The sequence below is a fragment of the Falco rusticolus genome, chromosome 2 (assembly GCF_015220075.1).
Source record: "Falco rusticolus isolate bFalRus1 chromosome 2, bFalRus1.pri, whole genome shotgun sequence".
Taxonomy (NCBI): Eukaryota; Metazoa; Chordata; class Aves; order Falconiformes; family Falconidae; genus Falco; species Falco rusticolus.
The window spans coordinates 10,026,252-10,053,437 of NC_051188.1; the positions used below are offsets into that span (position 1 = coordinate 10,026,252).

Consider the following 27,186-nt stretch of genomic DNA (forward strand, 5'->3'; position numbering starts at 1 on the left):
TCAGAGCTGAGATTGCCTTCCCCACTTCAGTCAGTAGTATCTCCTTTTTTATAGATGGGCAACCAAGCAGCTGCTGCTGTCTCCCAGCCCAAAGGGTGCTGTATTTGTGTAGCTCTGCCTACCCATAATTTCAAAGTGTGTGGGGATTTTTCAGTCTCTGCTCTACCAATGAGTAACTCCGGATCCCCTGCTCTGTCCTTCCATAATTCTATTTGCACAGTTCATTCACTCAGCCTGGCTGAAGAAATTTGTGAATCATACATCTGGGAGAAGCAGTCCCTTATGCCTAGACTGGGGCTGAAAAAAAAAAATATTTGGCAAAATTAAACTTGGATGAACCAAAAACCACTTGGATATTTGGCTTGCTGATTTTCCTTTAGAAAATTGTTTTCAAAGGCAAAGTGCCAAAGAAAGGAAGTTTCTTTCACATTGTCTTATGGCTGAAATACCTTTATTTTTAATTTTAATTTGCCTTTAGAAAACAAGCTGTAACACTTGGTCAGTTTAGTGATGGCAAGAATGTGGATATAACCTACATGCTCTGTTCTCCACAGAGTAAGTGATAAACCCAATCCAGTTACAAAATTCATTCATTTGCACCAAAAATGGAAGTAACAAAATAGTTATTCTGCTGTGTTTTTCAATCAATCAATCAATAGAAATAGCAACACCTAAAAATAGCTCTGCAAATCTTAAGCTTAATAAAACCTCAAAGTAATTCAAAACCTTTGAAGAGTCAGTGTTTGGGATTAGGTGATGCCAGTGCTTCTCTCAACACCCTGTAATTTAGCAACGCTTCCCAAAGGTGACTCATGCATCAAGGGGCTGCTTTTGTGGAGCAATGAAATTAAAATTTCCCTATCGCAGTATCCCGATGACTGAAGTACAAGTATGCCAGCTGAAGAAGTTTCATAAATCTTCTCAGTAACTATACAGTTCAGTTAGAACAGGGCATTTGGATTTGTCTATTTTTATGGTTCAGCCAAAGCAATTTGTCAGGTCCAGGTCAAACTTTTAAATTGCTGCAGCTGATCTAAAATGTCATTCTTTTGCAATAGTGATAAAAATAAAACACACTGTGTAACTCAGTGTATCTTTATTAAGGAAAATACATTGCAGGAGAAAGTTCCTAAAGCAGTCAGTCAATTCAGCCCATTAGGCAGATGATCACAGCCAGTACTGGTGCTGTATGCTGTCTTTTCCACAGACTTGATTTCTATTATTTTGTCCTTGTATAGATAACCTATAAAATAATCTCTGCATGTTCATAAAGACCAAGAGAATGTGAACTCTGTGCATAGTGTTTTGCAGCAGAAGAGGACCTGAACACCGGGCCAGCAGCCCTCAGTGACCTGAAACATGTTCCTTGTGTGGAGGAACTATTGCTGTTCCTGCCTGTGCCGCCTAATAAAATACCAGGCAACAGGTTTAAAACAAAGGCATTACTCACACTACATGTGACTAGATGGTGAAGCTCGTTGCTACAGCTGCTTGTGAAAGGTGAAATGGGTTAAAAAAGGATCAGAAGCATGCAAGGAGTGCTCATGCCTAATGATCCAGATGCAACTTTTCATTCAGAAGGCCCTAAAGCATCTGGGAATTAAGGCATATGTATGCATGAAGGGATTAAAACATACCTGCTTCATTCCTTGCTTTAAGCATGTGTCATGGAGAGATTGCTGGGAAGGGCAGTACTTGGCACCCTCCCATTGTGGTGCTTTCCACTGAACAGGCAGCCCCTTAAGGGCTGCTGGTGGTCCTCTATTCATGCAAGCTTGATTGAAAGCCATGACAGTTAATAAAGATATCTTTAAAAGGCTGCTTATTCACCTCTTTAAGCCAAGATAATAAATAAATGTCAACCACGTGTCTTTTTAAAAAAAACAAAATTGCTTGAAAGCAGAAATAGTCCCCCAGTGGTGTCACTCAAAGGGTAAGAGGTGCTCTGCAGCATCTGCAGAGAAGAGCTACTTCAGTGACCCCACATTATTCCTAAGGAAAACAGGAGCCAGATGAGATTCTGGAAGATACTGAAAGCCACCGAGGACTTTCTGCACCTCCTAGGCAATGCTGTAGAAACCTTCAAGGAGGCAAAGCTGGAATCTCCTCGTGACACAGCATCAAAAGCAGCTGGGGCCCTCCTCTCCGCAGCTGGTAGGATCGGGGTATAGTCAGCATGGCCTGTTTTTCCTCCCTCTAACTCTAAATTCCTCTGTTTTCATTCACGAGACTTTAGCATACAGTTAAGAGAGCCATTAAAATTGCTGCATGATGGTGGATGTCATGGACTTCCCTACAGCAAAGCAGAGAAGGCAACACTAATTAAACGAAATACAGACATCTTGCTTCTGCTATACTGTTCTTTTCTGTGCTGAAGCAAAGTGCCACGTTCCTCAATAAGCAACACCTGCTACACAGAAACTGTCCCTAAAGAAACCAGCAGGAGCTGAATTTAGTGAGCAGCCTGTTTTTTAAGGCAAAAGACTGGTTCAATACGCCGCTGAGACTAAAAGTAGCTCCGGTAAAGCAAGAATGGCTACCGTTCAACCTGTGATTTAGCTGCAGGTCTATGGTGTATTAGAGTTGAGCCCTTGGTCAAATTCAGCAGTTACTTCTGTTAATCAGTGCCAGCAGAAGGGGCTCAGAAAGCCTAAATGGTTTAGGAGCTGTCTGTCCCATGGATTGCTTCCGTACCTGCTGGTGTCCGGTAGAATTTGTGAAATCAAGGCAGCTCTGGTCAGCGTCAGCACAGTGTTTGCCCTGATGGATCCTACACCTCTAAACATCTTCCTCACCCAGGAAAATGGACGAGCTATTGTTCTTCAACCCAATCGGTAAGGCACATCCATCTTCTGGAGGAGGAGGACTGTTCTGTTAGGCGCCTCATGCAGGAGAGGCTGGACCTGGTTCAAGTAAACTGCAAACATGTCACAACCTTCCATAAAGGGAAAGAACGGGAGAGGTGATAATGGGAAAAGTATTTCACAGGAGGTTGTGAGATAAGAATAGACTTGCTGTGTTTGCACGGCACCTTCCCCAGATGTGCTTTGCTAGCTTGCTGACAGTGAGCTGCTGACGTATTCCTGGTGCTGTCATCCACATTATCTCTAAACTTGGCTGTACGTTTAGAAGGAAACCCAAGCCACCGTTGCTGGACACAGTGGCTGTTGTGACAACACACCCTTATGTAACCCACGAGCAGCAGAACGCCGGGCTGGGCAAACACAGTCAGCTGCAAACAGAGCACTGAAAGGTTTAGCCCCCTCTGGGATCGCTAGGCCCTTCAGATATTCCTGGAACCAACAACCCCCTCCTGAAGCACTGCTTTTGCTTCCTCAGCTCTCTCTGTCTCCCCAGCCACGTTTCCATACTCTTTCCACCCAAGCTCGCATGCTCTGGCACTAAACCATCATTGTCAGCCCACAGCTCGGGCAGGATGAGCCCCAGGAGCTCTGCAGGAGTGCAGGCACTTGCGTGGCATCACCCATTGCCATGGCGGCGGAGTAAAACACAAACTTCCCGCCTGTCTTATCACGGGCAGAAAGAAGCACACTTCATAAGTAAAGGCAAGTTCATTTTTAGAACACCTGACATCTCAACTGTGTAATCAAAGACTGTTTAGTCTCTATTTATTACAGAAAAAGAAAAAAAAAACAAACCAACAAATACTATTACAAACAGACATTTCAGTAACAGAGCAGTCAAAATGATGATGAGCTCTTTCTCTTCCTGGGGTCTCCAGCATCATCCTGTGCCCCTTCTCTAAATCTCCCACACCCGTGGTCCTTTATACCATATCCCACACCCCAGTTTTCAAGGCCTCTGCTTCTATCAGGCTCCTATTCCTCTGCCACCTGGTTCATAAATATATGTTCTGCACAGAAAAACTGCTTGTTACTAGTATCTATAGACAAAATACGGTTATAACATACAACTATAAAGTGAGATACAAAGGTAAAACAAGTAAGGCAATAGCCACCCGGTCATGACAACATTTGTAACAGCCAAACAAGCTAAAATAAAGCTCTAGGGAGGCAAAGCGAAGTTCAGAAAATGTGAACATGGCAAGTCAGGAGACCCTGCAGAGCCGGAACAAGGCTTGTGCCCTGCTACTACCCGTGGCAATACCATATTTACTGAGCTGTCAGCAGAGATCGGCACTCAGGGACTACGTGGGGAAGATGCCAAGTTTTTGAAAGGACAATCATTAAGGACAGCTACTTATATATAGTTGTATACATACTTAGTACCTAGTACTGGCAAATCTGAGAAATGGATGAAACAGACCTAGCTTTTCTTTCTACATCTCCAAACCATGCTAGTTCACATAATTCAGCCTGATTGAACTTTGGTTTTGCAAATAACCATCATTCTTATTATCTGCAGTCTGATAAATGATAATCTGCCCGAGAACTGAATATTTATATAGGATTCAGAGTGTAACAGCAGGACTCTGGCAGTATTATACCCTGATTTCTACTAAAACATAATTGCCAGAATATGGAGGAGCTCTGGCAAAACCTGTCAGGTCTTTCACGATTACTGCTCGTTCTGCAGACAACTATACTTAACAGTTTCAGTAAAGAATTCCTACAATGTATAGAGGGAAAATGAGGACATAGAACACTGCAGATCGCAACATACCCCTGAAAAGTTGTTTACTTAAGTACCTCCATGGGACAGTTTAAGATAAAACATATGTGCATTATATAATGAAAATGTGAACTGCAAAACCTCATTAAAATGACACGTGCTTTAGCTTAAGAATTGTGCATTCAGCATTTCGGTACCGCCACTCAACCATGTTGAAGTTTTTGGCTACTTTTGATTGTACAAGTCTCAACCACACTGTGATCTTCAGGCAATGTGCATCGTCATGGTTTAACCCCGTCCTGCCAGTGACCAAGCCCCATGCAGCCAGCTGCTCACTCCCTCCCGGCAGTGGGAAGGGGGAGAGGATTGGAAGATTAAGTAAGAAAACTCGTGGGCTGAGATAAAGACAGTTTAATAGGTAAAGCAAAAGCTGTGCATGCAAACAAAGCAACCCAAGGGATTCACCCAGCGCTTCCCACGGGCAGGCAGGGGCTCAGCCATCCCCGGGGCAGCCGGGCTCCGTCACGCGCAGCGGGGACTTGGGAAGACAAACACCATAATGCTGAATGTCCCCCCTCCCTCCTTCTTCCCCCACCTTATATACTCAGCATGACGTTCCGTAGTATGGACTGCCCCTTTGGCTAGTTCAGGTCAGCTGGCCTGGCCGTGTCCCCTCCCAGCTCCCCATGACCCTCTTGCCTGTAGGGCCCGAGAAACTGAAAAGCCCTTGACTTTGTACAAACACCGCCCAGCAACAGCCAAAACCATCTGTGCTACTAACACTGTTCTAGCACCAAATCCAAACCTCAGCACTGCACCAGCTCCTAAGAAGAAAATTAACTGTGTCCCAGCAGAAACCAGGACACGCATCAATATAATGGCTCAATAATAAACGGAATAAGCTTCATTGCCTGTGTTCTAAAGTAAAATATAGTTGAGAAGAAATAACAATGCCACTGTGCTCACATAGCACACAGCAACAAGGTGAACCTTTATAAAGATATGGGAAAAAAATTATAAAATACTGGGATTTGTAAACTTTCAGTGCTTTGGCTCATTCACAGTTGGAGTAATTTCTTTGTATGAACCTTCCGTCTTAGCGTGTTCTTTATGAACTATTTCATTTTTATATAAACATATGAAAACCTTTCCCTTAAAAATTTATTTTCAACTACACTTTAATATCCTCCACTCCATTTTACCAGTTTTATCTTCTTTACAGCTGTTAACTGCTCTTGGAAAGATTAAGCACTCCATTTATGTTATAAATCCATTGAAATACAAAAATTTTCTAACAGGAGTGCCGACAGGCTTCTGATTTGCAGAGATATAATTAAAGAATAAGTCTGAACTGAACAGTTTTGTTGTAGGCTTTGCTCATGAGTAGGTGCTCCAAATGTTAACTGCTTTCACAGATGAAGGCAAAACATTTAAAGTTCAGGTTAATGTTTATGTATACAACAATGTAACCTGATTACAAGGCATGCCCTTAAAAAATTTAAATTAAGTCCCCTGGGGACTAGAACAGCACAGTGTCAACTCTGTCTCTTATGCATGAGCCTGATTTTCAATAAAGGAAGAACAAAATAGGTTAAGCATGTTAGGCTAGAAGCTCATTATGTTAGTTTTCTCCCAAGCATTGATTTCAGCAGTAATACTGCAGTATCAAAAGTTCTCATAAATTTAAAACATATTTCAGAGAACAAGGTTTTTGAACTAAAAATATTTCACAGATTGTTGTAAGGTAACAGCTCTGCTTCTAGCTGGCTTTGAATTACTTCTGTTGCAACACAGCTTTTATTAATATTTAAAAACAAACGAAGTTTTCAAATACTTGTTTCCAGTAGGTAACAAAAATATTTTATTCAGGAGGATGCTCACACAGAAGCACACTGGCTGCAAAAAACCCTGTACTTTCTGGATAGTCAGAATTAGTCATCATATAGGTTGATCAATGAAGCTAATAAAAAGACGTTAATGCCCTTCTCGTACATCCAGATTCCTGGTGTTCCTACAGCCCCTTTCCTTTCAGGTTCACAGGACTGACTGCAAACGCACAGATGACAGCGGTCGCACACAGTTCTTCGCTCCTGGTCACACCGACGCTGTGTCAGGAAAACAAAATGTTCAGCAGTTGAACAGAAAAAGGTTGACTTTATGAACACAGGTTGAAATCTGTGCTGCCGACAGAGCAATCTTAAGAACCGCACTCCTTGCCCATCCGTCCTCCCTGCCTCTAACGGGGCTGGGAGCAGCCTGGGCTGGCGGAAGGTCCCTGCCCATGGCAGGAGCTTGGGACTACGTGATCATTAACATCCCCTCCAACCCAAACCAGCCTGTGATTTTAACAACCGTGTTGCACATCCAAAGGGAAGTTCTCTCCCATAACAAAAGAAGTAAAAAACTCCACCAAATGCAACCAGCATGTACGAAGAATTTTATTGAATACATTTAGAAAAAAACCCTAGAGCATGGAGACATGAGATTAATTTCCGCATATAAGTTTTACGAACGCGCAGAATCAAACCATGCAAAAAGACATCTCCCCTCTTCAACTGCAGTTGAAGACTCTTATAATGGCAAAATTATTACTGCCTTAAACCCAGCGTTCCAAACACGTAACTCATTGCATTAAAAAGGATCTTGTTCCTGAACAGAGATAAAAGAAATTTAGTAGCAGTTGGGAAGGACCAGTGATTAACAGGTACAGCATTTAACCAATACTCATGCCATGTTTAAAGAATGCAAGCAAAAAATGCATCGCTGCGTAGAATAAGTAGATTTTTTCTTCAAGGCAAAATTCCCAGTAGAACTAATCTCTAAAGTACTGAAATGGTGACTTGATAACATACATGTTCCAGAAGTTCATTGCATGGAAGATTTTTTTTGTTAAGTTACATCGGTGCCCTGTAAGAATCACAGTAGCTAAACAAGCCCAGTGCTTAACAGTATATTAACATTAAAAATAAATTCCAACTCCTCCAAGAAATGTTGCTACAGATATAATATGCAATGGTAGGTAGGAACACGGGCTTATACATGAGGGAAAAGATTAAGGTTTCTGTCACAAACTTGCATAACCATGCAACTTTTCATATTAAAAACAGATTGTGAAGGAAAAGTTCCACAGTCAGTTCTGAGACACATAATACGCTGTCTACATGTGTCACATGTAAACCCATACCAAAATAACACTACAGCTTTTAGAGACTCGTTAATTATAAAAATATAGCTAGACTGTATCAAGTTAACCAACTTGGTAAATACAGCACAACTTCTGAAAACACGAAACATGGGTAAATTTAACAGCAAGTGTACCAGTATGTACTTGTTTGCAATTTAGTTTCACTATTATTAGACAGGTGAAAACCTGTGCAATCAAAAATCACTTCACTTAGTTTTCAAATCTTGCTGTTGAGAAAGTATTGTGCCTGGCTTGGTACACTACAGCCGGTTTCACCTTCTGCCCACGTTTACTAGTAAAAGTTATGGCCAATATTCCATTGAAGTGTCAGCTACCACGCTCCATGTCAAAATGTCATTTCATAAAATGCCAGGATCAAACCCCGGTGTGCTGAAGCCTGTTCTGAGCAACTGCTGCAAACACTCCGATGCAGTAAGCAACACAGCTTTTGCAGCTTGATGATGGATGCAGACATATGGTTATAAAAAGCTGCTAAGAATTAATGTAGTTAAACAAGAGACTTACAGCAGCCTACACCATCTGAAAGTTTATCCTTTTATTTTGAAAAACATCACAGGCACAGAAAAGTAGGCTATTATTTGTAAAAACTATACCTCCTTGCCTGATCAAACCTGGGCTTTTTTTTTTTGTTGTTTGTTTGCTTACTTCTTTTGAACAGGTGAATTTTAAAAATGGTTTTATAGACACTGATGGGGTAAGTTATTATGAAACGCCTGAAGTATCTTTAATTTTGTGCTTAAGTAAACAACAGAAAAAAAGTAGGAGGAATGAATAAAAAGCAAAAGCAAAACTGAGGACCACATTTACAGGAGCTTTTTCTACTTCAGCCAAGTTGACTCAGTTACCAGCAGAACGTAGTTTGAAAGTGTGTACCACTTACAGGGTCTCAAACCCTGCAGCATTAACAGCAGAAGGTGCCATCATCCACATTTCCCTCCGTTTAGTGTTAAGTATACTAAAGGAGAATATGACTTCCTTAAAACTCAAAATTCTGCTTTCCCGAGGAAACTCCATTTCTCTTGTAGTTCTTTAAAGCTGATTTTATGTGATGTAAACTCAGTGCATGTGAGGATGCAAATAAATTGAAAATATGTTAAAAACATGGAAAAGCTATTTAGGGTATTTTAAATCCATATGGATAGACATGTTTGAACTGGCTTGTTAAATAAGAACTTTATCCTGGCGTTTAAATGCTGCTCATTTTGCTGTCCAAGATCAGAGTTCTGCATACAAACCCACAGATGGCATGCTAGTAACTACAGCTAGCTAGAATTTTTCACCCACTAAAGTAATTCTTCTTGGTATTACACTAATAGAAGCTCCACTGGGTGGTTCAGAACACATCAGGGAACATCTGTTCCATTTTTAGAGGACGATTTACAGGCATACATTTTTGTAAGCTTGTACCCCATCACTTCACAGCACCTGAAATTTTCAAATTTATTTAGGGAAAAAAAAAAAAAAAGAAAAAAAAAAAAGGTGGCATTATTAGAGACTAACAGAATCTTTCAGGCAGAAATTAAAGCTGGAATTTTTAATAGAGGCCCAATGGAGTAAGCAACCACACTCCTTCCAAGTCAATGAGGAAACAGGACCTTGAAATGATGGTAAAGAAGCACCAAAGAACGTTCTGTAAATACAGCACTGGTATTACTTTCTAGATGTCTGCGGATGGGTTTCTTTGGTAATGTATTTCCGACTACTTTAAGCATGAAGTAGGATTTCAAGTACTGCTAAAGACAGAACTCTCAGCTCGAGTGAAATTACACCTGCTGAAAAACAGTAAGATTCTTAGAAATCCATCTTTTAGCTTCAGAATGCCTTTACTAGGTTCTGTGTTTCTCTTGGCATCATTCCAGGTCTACCAAGGTAAGTAGATGAGCATCCACATTTCAACAGTCCACAGGACTGCTTGTTTACACATAAAAGTTTTGGCACAACAAATAACCGTGTACACTCTGCGTGCCTTGTATGCAAAAACTGTTTTTCTTTCAGCTGCAACTCAAAACTAAGAAACTACTTCAAGCAGAAAGAGAAAGCAACATTACTGCATGTGTTGCTGTTTGGACGAAAGTCTCATCTTTAAAACTATCCTGTTTTCAGCCACCCATCTTCACTGATGGAGAACTGAAAACAAAAGTAAGGTCTTGATTTCTAATTAATTGCTTAATCTCTTCAAAAGACATAGTATTTTAAAAAATATTTTAATTCAAAGGTACAATTAAAATTTGAGACGTTTTAAAGCTTTTTGTTTCTAAGATTTGTCCTGTAGATAAATTTAGTTCTTAGATAACCATCCTCAGAAACAAGAGCTATGCATGTTCACATGGAAATAATTTTCCTGAGACACCTACAGTGTGCACTGGCTTCTCCTACTACACACATCCACCAACTTAAAAAAAAAAAAAAAAAAGAGACACATAATTTTAAATGTTGTAAAATAGGACAGAATATACATTCTAAAGACTGTCAAATATATACAGCACCTTGGTAATTTTACATTAGTCTGCTGTTTGTATATTCTCCACTGCTGAGATTCCAAGTTATTCGGCCATATCACTGTCCATTCACTTTTATGTTTAACAATTCAAATAACCGAAGGTACAGGAATATAAAAACCCATAAATCCCTTGTTACCAACCAGCAAGTACTGAAATCCTTAGCAAAATATCATTTATTCCATCCCTCCACAGCCAACAGGTATTGAAACAAACCTTACTTTCAGAAGACAAAAATGCAAGTCTACAAGTGTCCTTTCATATTCATGTTTATGTACCTTTTTATTCTAGATGTAGAATTGCATGCTAATCACTTCATAAACTCAGATTTTTCTGTCTGTATTACTGTATACTTCATAATGAACAGTGCTGAATTTAACATGTGCTAGCCAGTAGAAAAAAACACCTACGTTTTAGTCCAGCCTAAACTGAACACTTGAAAAATTAACACAGACCGTTGACTGAGAACACGTCTGTTTGGACAGTCATTGCGTGGTAGGTAAGGCTGTAAGCCAAGGGCAATAGTTCTTCTACCCTAAATTCCCATGGAGACACTGCAACTAGCAGAAATACACTCATGTGAGCAAGAGCAGGAATAGCTATTGCCCTTCAAGATTACACCCCCGTTTACTGTGCGTCAAATTTCTTTGTAGAATGGAGCATATGATCTAGCATTAACAAAAAAAAAAAAGGAATCTATATAAAAGTTAAATATTTGATTACAGTAGCAAGTCACCACTTCATAATGGGAAAGAACTTGTCTCTTGGAATCGCTATTGATCTGCATTCTCTTTTTTCTGTTGTGTGCTGGATACTGGTAATTCAAGACTTGCCCATAATAGGGGCTCTGCTTTTTTCATAGTAAGCTCAATCTTTGTAGCCGTCATGTTCACATAACTCCTCTTTACGTCGATTACCTGTAACAAAAAAAGAGATTTCCCACTTCAATTTAAGAAACAGACTGCTAGATATTTGGGAATTAAATCTGAGTACCTTATCACTAAATTTCAGTAGACGTTTAGGTAGATGGAGCTTCCTCTGTTACCTAGAAAAGTCACCCCTCTCCCATTCCCAAGCTATGAGCATGTGTAACCTATACATTGGTCTAACACGTACTATAGTGTCAAGGGTTTTCTGCAACACCACTATCATGCTGTTGGGATCAAAAAGGACCTCAGGAAGTCACATGCTCATGCTGCTCAAAGTAGCATCAACCTGATCATTTGGGGTATTAGATTCAGATTTAAGTGTTATTACTGAATGACATGCAAGCAAATTTCTTTCAAAAAGCAGAATAATGAGGAAAACCAAACTATATTGAAAGAGAAGTAGCTGAGGGTTTGTGTTTTGTTTCTTTTAAGAGCAGAAAAATTATTCTTATACTTACTCCCCATAGTTTCACACTGCGATGAAATTCCTTTTCTCCTTCAAATACAATATGGATATTTAACTTCACAGGAAAAACAACAGAAAATTTTGTCAGGCTAATAAAACATTTGACACCTCAAGTATTTTAAAGCAAAATATACCACGCTAAGACTCAGAACCTGCAATGAGCAAAGAGATCAAATTGTCTCTCAGGCATAGGAGTGAAAAATTATTCTAACAGATTCTCGTATAGTATCATAGTCAATAGTGGCCATGTACACATCCTGGAAGCTGTATCATATTCTCTAAATGCGTAATTAAGAAATCAGAGAAGCATTGCAACACTTTTTTTAATATTAGACGCTGTGAAACTGCATACCATGAAGAACCATATTAAATTACATTAAGCCAAATACAATTAAGTTATGAATCTATAGTTATTTACACATATGGTGATGCAAATCCATCACACTTGGGTTTTAATTTCAAAAGTCAAATTAAAGATATTATTTTACATATTATATTGCAGCTTTTAAAAATGGAATATTAAAGCACAGATGTCCAAACAGAAGGGAAAGAAAAAACTATACATGCTTGAACAAACACAAATGCCAAGAAAAAGCTGTTATTCAAAAGAGATTCTTATGCTAACTCTGCCTTGTAAAGAAAGTAGAAGCTAGATTTTCCTGACTTCAAGGTGCTATAAGAATTAAAAGAATCTTAAGGTAGATACTCACCATTGTGCTATTTGCTTCTACATAGCTCAGGTCAGGAACAGAATTTTTAGCATATACAGAAATAGTCACTTCTCCTCCAGTCTGGTGCCAATCATGCCTGCATGGAACTACTTTCTTACCCTACATAAGAAAAATGGTACAGTAAAGAAGACTTAAAATTGCCTTCAGGAGAATGAACCAATAAGCATAGCTAATAAAGGCCTGTGTTTCATGTTCACAGGAGATTGCAAGACTCCACTTACATCTCTTTTTACTAAATATTTCAGCTATTGGTCCCTGACAAAAACCCCAATGCTTCTAACAGAGACTTCAATAAGAAATCGAGACATTATGTTGATTATGTTGGGGGACGGGGGGGGCGGGGGGAGCCCACCCCAAACCAAAAAAAGCCACCAAAACCCACCCACCCACAAAAAATATGTTACTTGTTGCATTAACTTCCCTTCCAAGACTACAGTTATCCAGCAGGTTGTAGAAAGGACCTGCACAAAGCAAAACAAAGCCATGACTTCAAGTAACATGACAAGTAATATTGCATTACTACAAAAAATGATTTAGTGTTACAGTCTGTTCTCTGATGCAGGAAAAAAAAAACCAACAGTGAAAAAGTCCCAAAATAACAACACAAATGTAAAGTCAAAAAATTCCTGCTAGCTAGAAGCTCATTATCTTGGCATACACACATTTAATATACACACAGTTTCTTAACGTTTGGGTAAATTCATTACAACAGGAGAGTATTCTTGTAGGCTAGTAACTTCAGTGTAGTTTTTTTGGTTTTCTTTTAAAATCTCTCCTTTCTGTATTTGAAAATACTTCTTCAACACAAACATAAATCTTCAAAGCAAGCAGAAATTCTATGGCTTGAAGGAGTAAAGGACTTGAAGTAATTGTTTTAGAATGAGGTAACAGAACTACACTTTCTATAATATGACTTTTCTCTTCTGTTTAATATTATTGATGATTGCAGTATCAAACTCATTTTTCCTCAGCAATAGACAATATATTCCTAACAAGGATTTTGTGTTCAGCTGCATACAATATGTGACCAGCTAATGTTTTTGAAGTAAGCGTTCAGTTCCATTACTACTTTCTAGACCATTCCCTAAGAATCTTTTTAAAGCTTGAATGGAGATATTTTTCACCTTGCAATTCTGCAGTTTGTTCCCAACACTGCAATTCGAAACCTACAAACTAAACAGATTCCCTCTCTGTGTTTGTTAGCCAACTCGAAACACTCAAGTTAAATTCAGGACATAAAAATATTCAATGTGTAAACAGAATCCAAATTGGACAGAAAGAGAACCTTCCAACCCTGCCTGCCACCCCTGGAACCTCACTGACCTAACCTGCCCTGCCTTCCCAACTCAACTACTCTGAATGAAACTGGAAGTACACTTATTTTACTACAGAACACATATGGCTGCTCTTTTCATGGTCTTTGGGAGAGGAAAGACTTCTAATAACCTTGAAGTAATATATATGGAATACTATAGACTTAACTAACAAAGCTCAAGAGATTGCTATGTTTTTCCTGAATTTGCAAAAACCACTTTACTATAACTATATGTATCACTAAAAAGAAAGGCTGTAATCTTATCACAGGTATACTTCTGCCACAGGCTACTTCACACTCCATCTCTCTGTTGTCATGCTGTGCACAATATTCTCCAGATTATTTCAGAGGCAGTGATCTGTAACAGCTCAACTACAGTAGTAACTCTGTCAAGCTAATAACTACATTTCAGTATTCAAAATTCAGAATGGCCAGCTACAGAATGCACCATTAATGCTACTTACCGCATCTTTTTTAGTCCATATGTGTGTTCCTGTTGTGCAGCCTTCCTGAGCTAAAAATGTATTGAAGTCAGACGTTTTCCTTTTACAACAGCTCCAATACTTCATCCTTGAAAGTTTGCAAAGTAATTAAACAATATTAGGACACTATTTACTGTGAATACTTACAACCTTTATGCAATATTACTGCTAATTTAGTATACCCTCTTCAAGCATTGCCATTTTTGATTGAAGAAGAAATACACAATGAAAACAAGGCAACATCTACAAAGAAAGCAGGAACACATAATGACTATTTAATTAAAAAAAAATAAAATAAAGTTAACTGAATACTAACCCTTCATGGAATATAGGTACACCAGAATGGTATATACATACTTCTTCTGTGCTGTGTGGTCCTTCGTATGTCTAGTAAAACAAAGCATTTGAAGTACATTACTGTTACAGGATGTGGACCAAAGAAAAAAACAAAACAAACCCCATAACAAACACTGAACAAAGTACTACAAAGCTTATGAGTAAATAATCTACATTTAATGGCTTGCCCTAGCTTTCCAAAGTAACTGTTCAACTTTCATTCACAGAACCTTCCCTGGCACTCCTGCGAACAAGGTACTTTGTATTAGTTCAATGGTATACATCGAGGGTGACATCATCTATGCTCATAAAGGTCACTTTAAATCCTCAGAGGTATCTACCTTTAAGAATACTCTGAATATTCAGAGAAAACAACTACTTAACAGGTAAATAAAATTTAATTAGTATTCACAGAACACACGGATTCTCAAAAGGAAGTAAATTTAAAATATGCAACTCTGCCACTGAAAGTCAGATCAGCTCTTCCTAACACAAACAAAAGACTGTTGTTAAGTTCTCCTCCCACCAGAGTTTCAGTAAAAAATGCAAAATCTGTCAGATGTCCAGTGAAATACCTATTTAAATTCCACTGTCCCATTCTGTACAACACAAGGGCGTCAGTGCAAAAAAATTTCGGTTTAAATGACCGTAATATAAAGACTAATTTTGGTTCTAGAAGTTTTACAACATTTTCTTCGTGGATTCTTCTGGCAGGAAGCATTAATTGGTAAGATCTGCAGGTGCTTCCAACCTAGACACAGATTATCAAGAGCAACTGAAGTATTACCAGTAAAGTACCTCTCACCAATATTATATTTAACATTTTAAGTTGAAACACAGCAGTATCGTAGGTATGGCAAGCTTACTAATTAGAAGTTCAGGACAGGCTTAAAAAACAGTAATGTTAGACCTACTGCATGCACAGTACAATACAGCCCACATCAGTCCGCACTAAAACGTGTTACCAAATCTGCATTCGTTAAGTCTGATGGATTCTCTGCCTTCCCCAAATCAATCTGTAGCACATGAAAAAACAGCCAAGAAAGGAAAACAAAACTGTGCACTTAAGTTTAGCAGCTGGCTTTAAGAGTGGAGCTGTACCACTTACTTTTGAACAGCCTGCATTTTTACATGCCGTCCCAATCTTGATTTCATCACTGTCTTCCTCTGTAAGCAGAATCATATTATAGAAAACAGCAACTGAATTGTATGATGTACTAAATATTTTGCTTTTATTAAGAATTAAAACAAGCTAAGGAGAAGATTAGAAAAAAAAACCAAAACCAGCAACCCTTCTTAAGCTGCCTGTTTTCTGCCTGACACTGAAGTGACAGGAAGGTACAAAGAAACAGAAATTATGCAAACATTCCAAAAGCTGTATTACCTATGCATCAAATTCTGGGTTCTATACCTTTACATTGTTTTAAAAGTGGGGCAAAAAAAGACTGATGAAGAGGATAATTGCAACCTTAGGGGAAGAGAACAATCACTCATCTTGTTTGGTTTTGTAAAACTAAGAATGTAAAATGCTCCAATTGCCTTCTATAAATACACACGAGAAGAATATGGATGCCAAGCAGAAAGAAGAGATAAGTGGAAGTTTTGGGACAAGAGTATAAAATAGCCACAAAAGTAGGCTGAAATGAGAAAGTGTTTCCTAAGAAGCAGTGTAGTTCTGGTACCAAATGCCAAATAAATTTGGGAAGAAAAAGAGGAAAAACAGATGAGGGAAAACAAACCAGTCTTCAGAGGATTTTCACCACTTTATGAAAGGATTTATAAGACATCATGTTGGCCAAAATACAGGAGTAGAGTTCACTTCTTGGGAACTCTTTCAGTCATACCTATTCAGAAACTGATGTTCCCACCATGTCCACTCTAACCAGGAAATCTCACGAAACAGGCAGTTCAAATAATTTTAATGGCAACATACTGCTCCTAATACCCAAGTCTCTACATTATTCACATTTAAATTTTGATTATCATTCCCTAGACTGGAAGGGATTGCCCAGTTGTTAGGAACAAGAACATAATTACATGAAACAACCACTTCAGAAGCAAAACAAAAAAAAAGCATTTAATTTCTTTATGTGACAATCAGCATCATACACGTACTTAATCTCCCTATAACCTTACCTTTTTTCTCTTCATTTTCTGATGACAGTTTCAGTTTATCTAGTGCTTGCTTCAAGGAAGCTGACACTTTCAGCTGCAAATTTGTCATTGGCTCATCCGGGCTAAAAAAAATGTCCATGCATTCATGTCAGCTTCATGAAAAATCATTTACAAAAGACAAAGCAGTATTTTAATCTTGCTATAAGGGTCTTCTTTTCCAACCTCCCTTACATCAACAAATAAACTAGATTTGTAAATGCCAATTCTTACTGATTATGAAAAAACAGACTAGAAATTTAGAACAGCTTTCAACAGGAAATCCTAAGTACTCTACAACAATAAAAATAAATCAGAGAGATTAAGGAATCTACAGGTAAGCACCCTAAAACTTTTTATGACTGTTTAAAACAGTACCAGTGGTATTCTAAGCTATGAGGCCATAGACTACAATTTTTTTTTCCTCTGAAGCTAAATGCTGAGAGATCCAGTGCTAAATGCTGAGAGATCCAGTGCTACCCCATCCTAACCAGATTTCTTTTATCTCATTTTGAAGCTTAACACAACATCATAACTGCTACCAAACACAAGCTCTTTTAAAGTTAATTTGAGAATTTTTGCACTGTATGAAGTATATAACATCAAATAACCAAATGAGCTTTAACTTGGCCAACTGACTATAAATTTGGCAAAACTTAGTTTCACATACTGTACCTTGGCCTTTTAATTGTTTCCAATGGTTTTGGTGCCTGAATTATGTGTTCTTGAAATTTGGGTTTCAGTTCAGCTAGCTCCTTTCGTTCAGAGGTAGTTTTGACTTCTGGTTTAACAGGCTCAGGAGGTTTCTCACTGTTATGGAGCCCCTTTGTACAGCCCTATTGTGGAAAGCATATGTTTATATACATTCAGTCTAGTCTGTATGCACAATTAAAAATCAGAAAGAACTGCAACAAGCTTTCTTAATTTATTTCTTCAGCCCCATCCTCTCATTTAGCCAACTTCAAACATTGGCTGCAAAAGAAACCCTACAACTGAAGGGGAAATTACCTTCATTTGGATATATGTGAAAGAAAAATGCATACTTTCCATAATCAAGCAAAGTAACAAAAAATATTGAAGTTCCTTCATTGTTAAAAAGTGTCTAAATAGGTTTTGATAGAATGAATTACAACCATTCAAGCCTGAAAATGAGACTCAAATTCAACATTGGAACAATAAAAATAGCGCATGCAAGACTTAAGAGTTTTAATGAAAGTACGCAAATTTTAAAGATCTAAGCACATGTACCATTCAATATTTATCACTGTCACTTGACAAGTCTAAAAATCATAAATAATCGTAAGTACATACCACAATGCTTAAGAAGTCTGAAAAATCTGTTGTTCTTCTCTTACAACATGACCAACCCTATGAACATTTTGGAATAAAAACAAAACAAGCATGACTAACTTACTTGGCAACAGCTTACAAAAAGCAAAAGACTAATTATACTCCTTTACAAGATGCAGCACATCATGGCTAGAGATTATTTTCTTCCTTTCTTTGGACAATGTTATCATTATCTGTGTTTATAAAAGCCAGAGAAATCTGTTACAGCTGCCATTTCTAGTTCACCCATGCTGCCTTAATCAGAAAGTTCAATAAACCCGGGGCAGTGCTTCCATAGCAAGTTAGATGCCAACTCTGTACAAAACAAAATGCTACTTCATCTGATGAAGTAACATGTTAAACATAACCAACAAATCCTATACAGGAGACTAGGCTCACCTACAGCAGAAGGTACAGGCCCCCTTGCTAAAATGAGGATTTATTTTTTTTTTCCTTTCCTTGAGCAAATCTTTCACCTGCTTATTTCCCACCAAAACTCTGGCTATCTGCATTGCATAGCCATCTATCCAACTACATGAACCAAGAGCACTTTTTATTATATAAACCAGAGATCTTATTTTAGAGAAAATTATCTTGCCGCTGTGATTAATGTATCTTGCAATTTGAAGAATATTATTAAAGGCAACAGTTTAACTAACAAATGCACCACTGCTTGGAGTGCTTAAGCAGTGCAACACAAAGGGTTTTAGGTAGGTGGCTCTAAAATATCCTCAACTATTTCCACAGCCAAGGAGACAAATGCCTCACCCTGCCCACTTAAGATTATCTAGAATTCATAGGAAGAAAACTGTTCATATAAATTTATGATAAATTTCTATTTGGGGGAAAGTAGTACTTGTTTTAATGTAAGAGAAAGAGGGTAAGCACAAGCTTTTGAGGTAACTGTATCATTTCTGTCTTTATAATTAGGTAAAGTTTTATGTACTGTGTCCTGGTTTCAGCTGGGATAGAGTTAATTTTCTTAGTAGTTAGTGCAGTGCTGTGTTTTGGCTGTGATATGTGAACAATGCTGGTAGCACACTGATGTTTTTAGCTGTTGCTGGGTGATGTTTATACTAAAATCAATGACTTTTCAGTTCCTTGGGCCCTGCCAGCCAGAGGGCTGGGGGGAGCATGGGACACTGGGAGGGGACACAGCCAGGACAGGTGACCTGAACTAGCCAAAGGGATATTCCATACCTTGGGACATCATGCTGAGTATATAAACTGGGGGAAGAAGAAGGAAGGGGGGGACATTTGGCATTATGGCGTTTGTCTTCCCGAGTAACCGTTACGTGTGACGGAGCCCGGCTGCCCTGGGGATGGCCGAACACCTGCCTGCCCAGGGAAGTGGGGAACGAATTCCTTGCTTTGCTTTGCTGGGTGCGCGGCTTTTGCTTTACCCTTTTTCCCCAACTTTCCATTTTGCTATTATTAATTATTATCGTTACTATTGCTGTTATTATTGTTGTTCTTACCTCTTTATTCTGTTTAAATTATTAAATTGTTCTTATCTCAACCCTTGACTTTTACATTCCTTTTCCAATTCTCCTCTCCATCCCTGAGTGAGGGGGAGTGAGCAACTGGCTGCATGGTGCCTGGTTGCTGGCCGGGGTTAAACCACGGCATACTGTTAAGAGTACAACTGTAATTCTGTACCAAACAAACTGCCAATAGTTTAAGTAACTGTTTCGTATCTGATCTAACAGCACCCATCCCAATTTGCCAGAGGCACATGATGGCCGATTCCACAATCACATACTGGAGTATGAGGAACAGCTCACAGAAAACATGATACCCAGCACATACACACAAGCTTCCATGAGCTCAAAAGACACCACATTATAGGCTAGGGATGAGATGCACTGCCAGAAGAAGCAGCTCCTAAATACCCAGAAAAAATGCTTGCCCCAGAGCTTAGTTCAACAGCAGTTTAATGTCCTAAGAAAGGTCACTTAGGTTACATCTGTATTAATACATTAACAGTGCCAGGCTCCACTCCTAAACACCAGATTTCTGACCATACAATTGTTAGAATGATTTCCAGCACTGTTTTGGCAGTTGTGTCTCAATTATTCCCTCTAGGCACTTTGAGTGCATCCAGTAGATCTTCATGTTGGAAAACAGTCTAACATAACGAATATGGGCTATGCAGTTGGCCTAAGCACTGGAGACCAGTCACAGGTATATTTAATTTGCTACTGAAGATGCAGGCCAAGAATCCTGGACAGCTCCATCGGAGGCATGAGTGACCGGTCCCATCTTAACCAATGCTCCCATCTGGCCGATTAACAGAACACAATTATTTTTTTTTACAGTAGGTAAATGTCACATACACACTAGTGCTCTAGCCACATAAGACCACAAGCAGCTGGTCTGAATTCCAAGAAGGTTAATTAACTGAAAGAGTATGACACCCTCAATGCTTCCAAAGACCTATTCAGAGGACCTAATTAAACTGTTGAGACACCTGAAGTCAAGCAATATGAAATGTGTCATACAGACTTGTATCACATTTAGACCATGTGAGTACAGTTTTTAATTTCTTCTTCAGGTTTAAGTAAGTGTGTTTTTCAAATTTCATGGAGTTGTTCAAACATGATAGGCTGAACATCAGTTTCTACAACACTGAAAGATTTGGAATCAAAAAGGAAAACAATGTTTTACTTTTTTTTTTTTTTTACATTTTTTTTACATATTTGTTTTACATATATGGAAAAAAGGTAAGACTTAAAAGTATAGTTGCATACTTACTTTTAGAGCATCATGAAAGACTGGCACACCTGGATGGTAAGTGCATGAATCTAGAAGAAAATCACTATAATTAATATTCCAGCATACCAAGAATCTTTTATTCATCTGATCACAAATTCACCAAAAAATTCACACTTGCAATTCATGTATGCAGTGTGCTGTCCCACTTCCCCAAGTACATATAATTATTAAAGAAAATACAGAACAAACTTTCTGACTGCATATATTAAAGCTAAATAATCAAGATTTTTTCTCTTCTGTGTTATACAACACAAACTTCCACTTCCATACAGAGCAAGTAAACCTTCTATGGACCATTCCTTGCCTTCATCAATAATCAGTCCTTACCAGTAATTCAGCAGAAGTAAAAAGATGGCCCTACGGCCACCCAACAGACATAAAATACTGGTTTACAGCATCACATACATCTATTTGCATATGATCAAAGCTTTCTATCTAGAAGCACTCTGTTAAAAAAGTCTCTTAATACACATCTTCAGTTCATTAATTTGTCCATGATAATTAGCTTGCTCTTTTTCCCATGTTTGTAGTATCCTAGCTCACTTCAGGACTTGAACCCAAAGGCTAAACTTCCATATACACAATTTAAACATGTGAATACTATTAATTATTAATAGTTCCTGTACAAACACTACACTGAAACACAACTTCAGTTAACAGAACTGTTTATATTCATAAATGTTTATGAACATTAGTTTTATGTAGCAACTGTTACTTTTTTACTGATTTTTTTTTCTCAAAAGTAATGTAATTGCTCTGATTATGTAACTTCTCTTTGACATATACTGCATAGATAGTATTTTAATGACCTGACTCTAAAAGCTATCTTTTAGCCTTTAAAGCAAGTTTTTTGGTGGTGTTAGAGACAGCCAAAATTAAAAGTGACAGGAGCAGTAACCATTTTTATAAGCCCACATAAAAAGAAGAGTGAAAAATATTACAATGCACATAACAGGAAGCAAAAGAGAGAAGTGATAAATAACTTTATTAATAGACTACAGATCTTAAATAGGAGGAAAAAAAGAACCCAAACTTTGTTGTTTCTGTTTTTATAACACATAGATTTGTAACAGATCTTGCTTATCATCAGTTTCTCTAAGTTTATATCAGTCTAAGGCACTAATACAATCTGACATATCAGTTCCCACTGTAACTCTAAAGGTACATATTTGGGACATTAGTTTCTTCAGCAGGACTTACAAACCTTATCCATGAATTTCTACCATTCCTTCAGCTTCACGATGAAACCTACACCTGGTAAACCTCACAAGAAAAATTAAAAAGTGTGGTTATTTTGTATAGAGACCAGAACTTCACTGCTCATCAAGTAAAAATAAAAAATAGAGGTTATTCTTCTCTAGAAGTATGGAAACTATGTCATCCTGGAGTAAAACTAGCCCCTGTTGCAGCAAAGATTATTTCTGATTCAGAAGACTTAAATGACAATTTCTAATCCCTCACAAGCATGTTTGTTTAAATGAAGAGGTACTGATAAGCCGTGCACATGTTGAGAGACCAAAATCATCTTACAATCATTAACTCGGGGGGACTATGCTCCAGCTCTCAAGTCAGACAACAAGACAGCATTTATCCACCTGGCCAAGTCCAATCCTTTTTTCCTTGCTCTCTGAAGCCCTCACTGCAAGAGGTACATCATGCAGTAAGCGACAGCCTACTTTGCTGCTAACTCACGAGGGCCATACGTGTTCCACAACAGACGATGCTGAGACAAGGAGTTCTGCAACACTCCAGAGAGTGGCACTCCAGAACAGAGGCAGCGGGACTTACCTACTAAGCAGTCTGACCATTCTGCATACAAGACGACAGTAGAAAACCCAAGTTGTTTTCAGTCATACTGAGCCCAACAACTCTTGTCTGAATATAGTTTACATCCATAAAAGTATCCTATCTCAGATTAAGTGGGGAGAAAATGGGAATTTAGGATACACTGATAGTCACCCGAGCAGTTAAAAGCATTGCTCTGTTGCTGATTTACACAAGTTCTGATTCCAGACTCTGGTGCTATTTACATTTTTCACTGGGGGAAAAAAAAAAAAAAAGAAAAATCTAAGTTACTCTCTACTGGTGTAAAACCTTTCCATAACCAGGAAAAAATGTAAGGTTTTCAAAGCATGCCATTTCCACAGAATCACAGAATGGTCAGGGTTGGAAGGGACCTCTGGAGATCATCTAGTCCAACTCCCTGCTAAAGCAGGGTCACTCGGAGCAGGCTGCACAGGATCACATCCAGGCAGGTTTTTCATGTCTCCAGAGAAGGAGACTCTATAACGTCTCTGGGCAGCCTGTGCCAGGACTCTGTCACCCTCAGGGTAAGGAAGTTCTTCCTCATACTCAGAAGGAACTTCCTGTGTTTCAGTTTTTCCTCTCACCTTCAGATCATTTTTTGAGATGCAAGTACCACAAATTTTCCAGTTTGTTGCTTGGTTTTGTGTTTTTTTAAAAAATGCTGATTTCATACCCAAACCAATCCCAGACCCACAATGCACACACTGCTGTCTGCTGTTACCTTACTGCTACATACTTCCTTATTCATTTACAGTGCCAAAGCAATGGGAGGTCATTAAACCTCGTGAACTTCATTCAGCACCTTGAGGAAACTGATGCCTTCAAGTGGTTGCTGAAGCTAGGAAGCCAATTCCAGTGAATTTCTCACAGTGTTGGAAAAAAACATAGAAAACTGGACAAACATGGTATGACAAGAGGAAAGAAAGGCTCAGCCTGAGAAACAGCCATGGGGAAGACAAGAGCATCAGAGGTGCACTTCATAGGAACAGAGTTTGAACTGTGGGACCAGAACAAGGTTAAAGAAAAACTGACTCCCGGCAGACTCAAAAAATCAAGCGTATCACTTATTGCAACTACATCTCTCACTCATGACTCTCAGAAATACATAAAGTAAGTTTTCATACAGCTCTGTGACCACGTTTTATCCTGTGGGTGCAACATCACTAAGTTTGGTCTAAAGGAAAAAGGGTATAAACAAACACAAAAGAGTATGTGCTTCTGGTCTGGCAATGGACCAAATTAAACCACATTAAAGGGCCAAATGTAGCTCACACCAAAAAAAACCCCACTGCAGTATGGTGAAGAAATAGAGACAAACACATATAACATATACAATTTCAGTCTGGTTTTGCACACCATTTCTTTCAACTGTCATTAAGCAGCACTGCTTTCAAACCTATGCCAAAGTTTACATGTTTTACCTCATACTGCTGCTTTAATGACAAAATTTAATCTGGCCTTAAAATGGATTAGAAATGTTTATATGGTCATTCAGAGGTTAAATAAAGATAATTAAGAAGCTACCACCACTTCTGAATTAAGTTCTACCTTCTATGCCAAATGCTGTACAAGTGTTTAAGACTATGGATTAACTAGTAGTTAACATATCTAAAATGCATGTGAAATTTGTACCTTGTCAGGCATGCCACATAAATTCATAACTGTGCAGTCAGTCACAACTGTGTAGACATACCTTTAATGACTTCCCTCAGGCTGTTTTTTCTGCCTCTCTTTAAGAGGCATACAGTCCTTCATGTCAGCCAGTTGCCACTTGCTCATTTTTTGGAAACAATGAGAGTTTCTACAGAAAATACATGCATATGTTATTTCAGCCATCAGATTTTTAAGATAATATTAATGGCCTCTTACCTCAATCACCACTACGGGATTATCTATACTGCAGGCTGAATGTAGACAAAAAATACTGAAAGACCCAAAACCACTTTGGGGCGAGCAGGCCTCATTTTCTACCTATTATTATTTAAGAAAACTTCCTAATAAAATATTTATTCTAAGCTTAACCATTATATTATGTCAATGCAAAACTTAGTAAAAGGATAAGTATTTCAGTGTTTAAACCTGTACTAGCTTTAATCCCCACAATATTTTAAGAGGCAAATCCAAACACAGCTCTGAAACACAAATATTTGAACTTGGCTGCTATATACAGCTAAATGTGGATTTAGATGCCTAAGTAGTAATCATCCCATTGAGACCATGGTGAAGTTTAGGGACGCCACAAGTTAAAATCACTCTGCTTCCACAGAAAATGTCAAACTTGGTTTTCTGAACTGGTCTGCGAATAACCGCGTTTACCTTTAGAACTGCTTAGTCTAGGACACGGTAAATACAGTAAGTGTTCCAGCCACTCGGTGAAAGAAACTTCACCACAGGAAGCTGTCTTCCCCAATCCAAGCACCACACAGCACAGGGCCATGCCAAGCAGATCAAGTCGTCTACAGCTTGATCACGAACACAGTAGCAGATGGTAAAGAACTGTTATTTTAATAATGAGCACAGGTCATGAAGCCCCAGTGAGTAGTTTTACTATAAACCCCCCTGTCTGCTTTGTCTGTTGGGGCAAAGGGGACGGTGTGGAAGAGGTCACTAAACGGAAGCATTCCACAACTGTGCCTACTTTTGCTGTTACTACCGTTAGCAAGTCTTAATCAAAATGCTTGCCCCTCCCTTTGCAAATACTTAGATCAGAAAAATACTTTATGCCATGGTTCTTACCCACATACTTGAACATGTTAGCCTACTTTTAATCTTGTGGGTCACTAAAAATTAAGCTAATGTAAAGAGGCCGTTATAGAAATGCAGCCAACAGAGTTACTGTACAGACCAGCTGAGAGCAAGCCTGCTGAAAATTCAGACCACCCTTCTTCTGCCTCTGTAGAATTACAAAACCTAAAATGACAGTGCTTTAAAGATGTTTCACCAGCTACTGGGTTGCCAGTACACGCAGGGGAAGCACTACAAGAGCTCATAGCGCTCGGCAAAGCAGACACGAGATACATTTAAGTACCTGCTGCAAGTCCACACACTACCATTACAAAAATAACAAAGTAGCTGGTAACTGCTACGGATGCAACACCACACAAGCCCTCAAGAGAAACATCTGTCGCTCACGGCCTCCAGTTTCTACCTTTGGAACTTAGGGCAGTACCGTACAGGTTCTTACCGGCCCGTTTCCCCTCATACTGCTGTGACAGTTTTATCATTACGACAGAGACCTCGGGGCCAGGCCCACGGCCCGCGCCGCGCTTCCGCATCGACAGCGCAACTTTCGCTGTCCAGCTGCCGCGGAGCCCGCAGCGGAGCAACCAGCAGCATCGCTTGACCCCACCGGGCCAGCCCCGGCCCCTAAAGCCACAGAAAGCACCGCACGAGCGCACGAGTCCGCCCGGGGACAAGCGAGCCTGGAGCAGCACCCTGCAGTGCCAGGCGAAGGCGGGAGGGACGCGGACACACACAGGCCGCCCCCCGCAGGCCGGGGTGACAGCTCCGCACCGCGACGCGGCTCCGGCAACCGGGGGGGGACACCGAGCGCGGCGGGCACGCCAGGCGCCTGCCATCGCCCCTCAGACCTCCCCTGCAGACCCCTCGGCACCCCTCCGAGAGGCCCTCCCTCGCGTCCCCCACACCGAAAGCTGGCTGGGGAGGGCAACGAGGGAGGCACCCCGCGCCCCTCTTCCCTCACCGCCGCCTTTCCCCGCAGCTCTCACCCTCCGTGTTGGTTTCGGGGTCGAAGCGCTGGCCGCAGCCCCGGTTGTAGCAGAGCAGCGACATGGCGGCGGAGCGGCCGGCGGCGCTTCCTGCCCCACCGCTCGGAGCGCGGAGCCCGGCGGAGCAGGAGGCGGCAGCCGGGCAGCGCCGGGAGGCGGGGCAGCTCCCTTCAGCGGAAAGAACCGGCCGGACCCTTCCGGAATCTTCACGAAGCTTCGGGGGAAGGGGAGATCGGGCAGGCGCGGCTGCGCAGGCGGCGCTGCCCGGACAAGAGGAGGAGGAGGAAGCGGCGGCGGGGCCGGTGCCGGCTGCAGGGCGGCGCGGGGCGCATGCGCAGGGCGGCGCGGCGGGTGCCGGCGGGCGGCGGGGCGCAGGGGCTGCGGCCGGGGAGCGGGAGCCCTGGCGTCCCGCGGCGCTCGGCCGTCTCGCCGCCCACGGTGGGGCTGGCGCCGGGCTGAAGTGGCCCTGGGAAGCTCTTGAGCTGCAGAGGAGGAGGAGGAGGATGGTTGTTACCTCCTCTGGCCGTGCTCCCCGTTCCCGGGGCCCTCTCACGCTGCCATGCGGTGGTTGGGCCCCTGAGGTGCTGAGGGAGGCTGGCCGCCGCCTGCCTGCCTGCCTGCCTGCCTGCCTGCCTGTGGAGGAAAGGATACTTTATTTCAAAAGAAATTTCATAGCTATCAGAAATGCCGGTGAAAACGATTTTTTTTTTTTTTAATGTTCTGTCAGTTCCCTGAAAGTTACCTGGAATGCTCCTGTCAGCTGACCAATACATGCGTCCTCTCTAGTGTGCCAACTTCTTTGATGTATTATATGTATGTACTAATTATAGCTAGCTACGTTT

At 40.2% G+C, this 27,186-nt stretch overlaps 1 protein-coding gene across 1 annotated transcript; it reads right to left on the reverse strand.

Moving 5' to 3' along the window:
* Positions 1-7,007: 7,007 nt before the first annotated feature.
* Positions 7,008-26,640, reverse strand: CHORDC1 (cysteine and histidine rich domain containing 1). Its single transcript, XM_037376470.1, has 11 exons — positions 26,345-26,640; positions 20,790-20,839; positions 18,018-18,074; positions 17,382-17,542; positions 16,692-16,792; positions 15,664-15,722; positions 14,536-14,606; positions 14,202-14,307; positions 12,402-12,521; positions 11,684-11,746; positions 7,008-11,213 (listed from the first exon to the last, which is right to left on the reverse strand). The coding sequence occupies exons 1-11, from the start codon at positions 26,406-26,408 to the stop codon at positions 11,070-11,072; spliced, it is 996 nt and encodes a 331-aa protein (XP_037232367.1). The 5' UTR covers positions 26,409-26,640; the 3' UTR covers positions 7,008-11,069.
* Between the last annotated feature and the right edge of the window lie 546 nt (positions 26,641-27,186).

Coding starts and splice junctions, on each gene's coding strand:
- CHORDC1 (XM_037376470.1), bottom strand. CDS start 26,408: ATGTCGCTGCTCTGCTACAACCGGGGCTGCGGCCAGCGCTTCGACCCC. Junction 20,840..26,344: donor CCCCGAAACCAACACGGAGG/GTGAGAGCTGCG, acceptor ATTTTCTTCTAG/ATTCATGCACTTACCATCCA. Junction 16,793..17,381: donor GAAACAATTAAAAGGCCAAG/GTACAGTATGTG, acceptor CATTTTTTTTAG/CCCGGATGAGCCAATGACAA.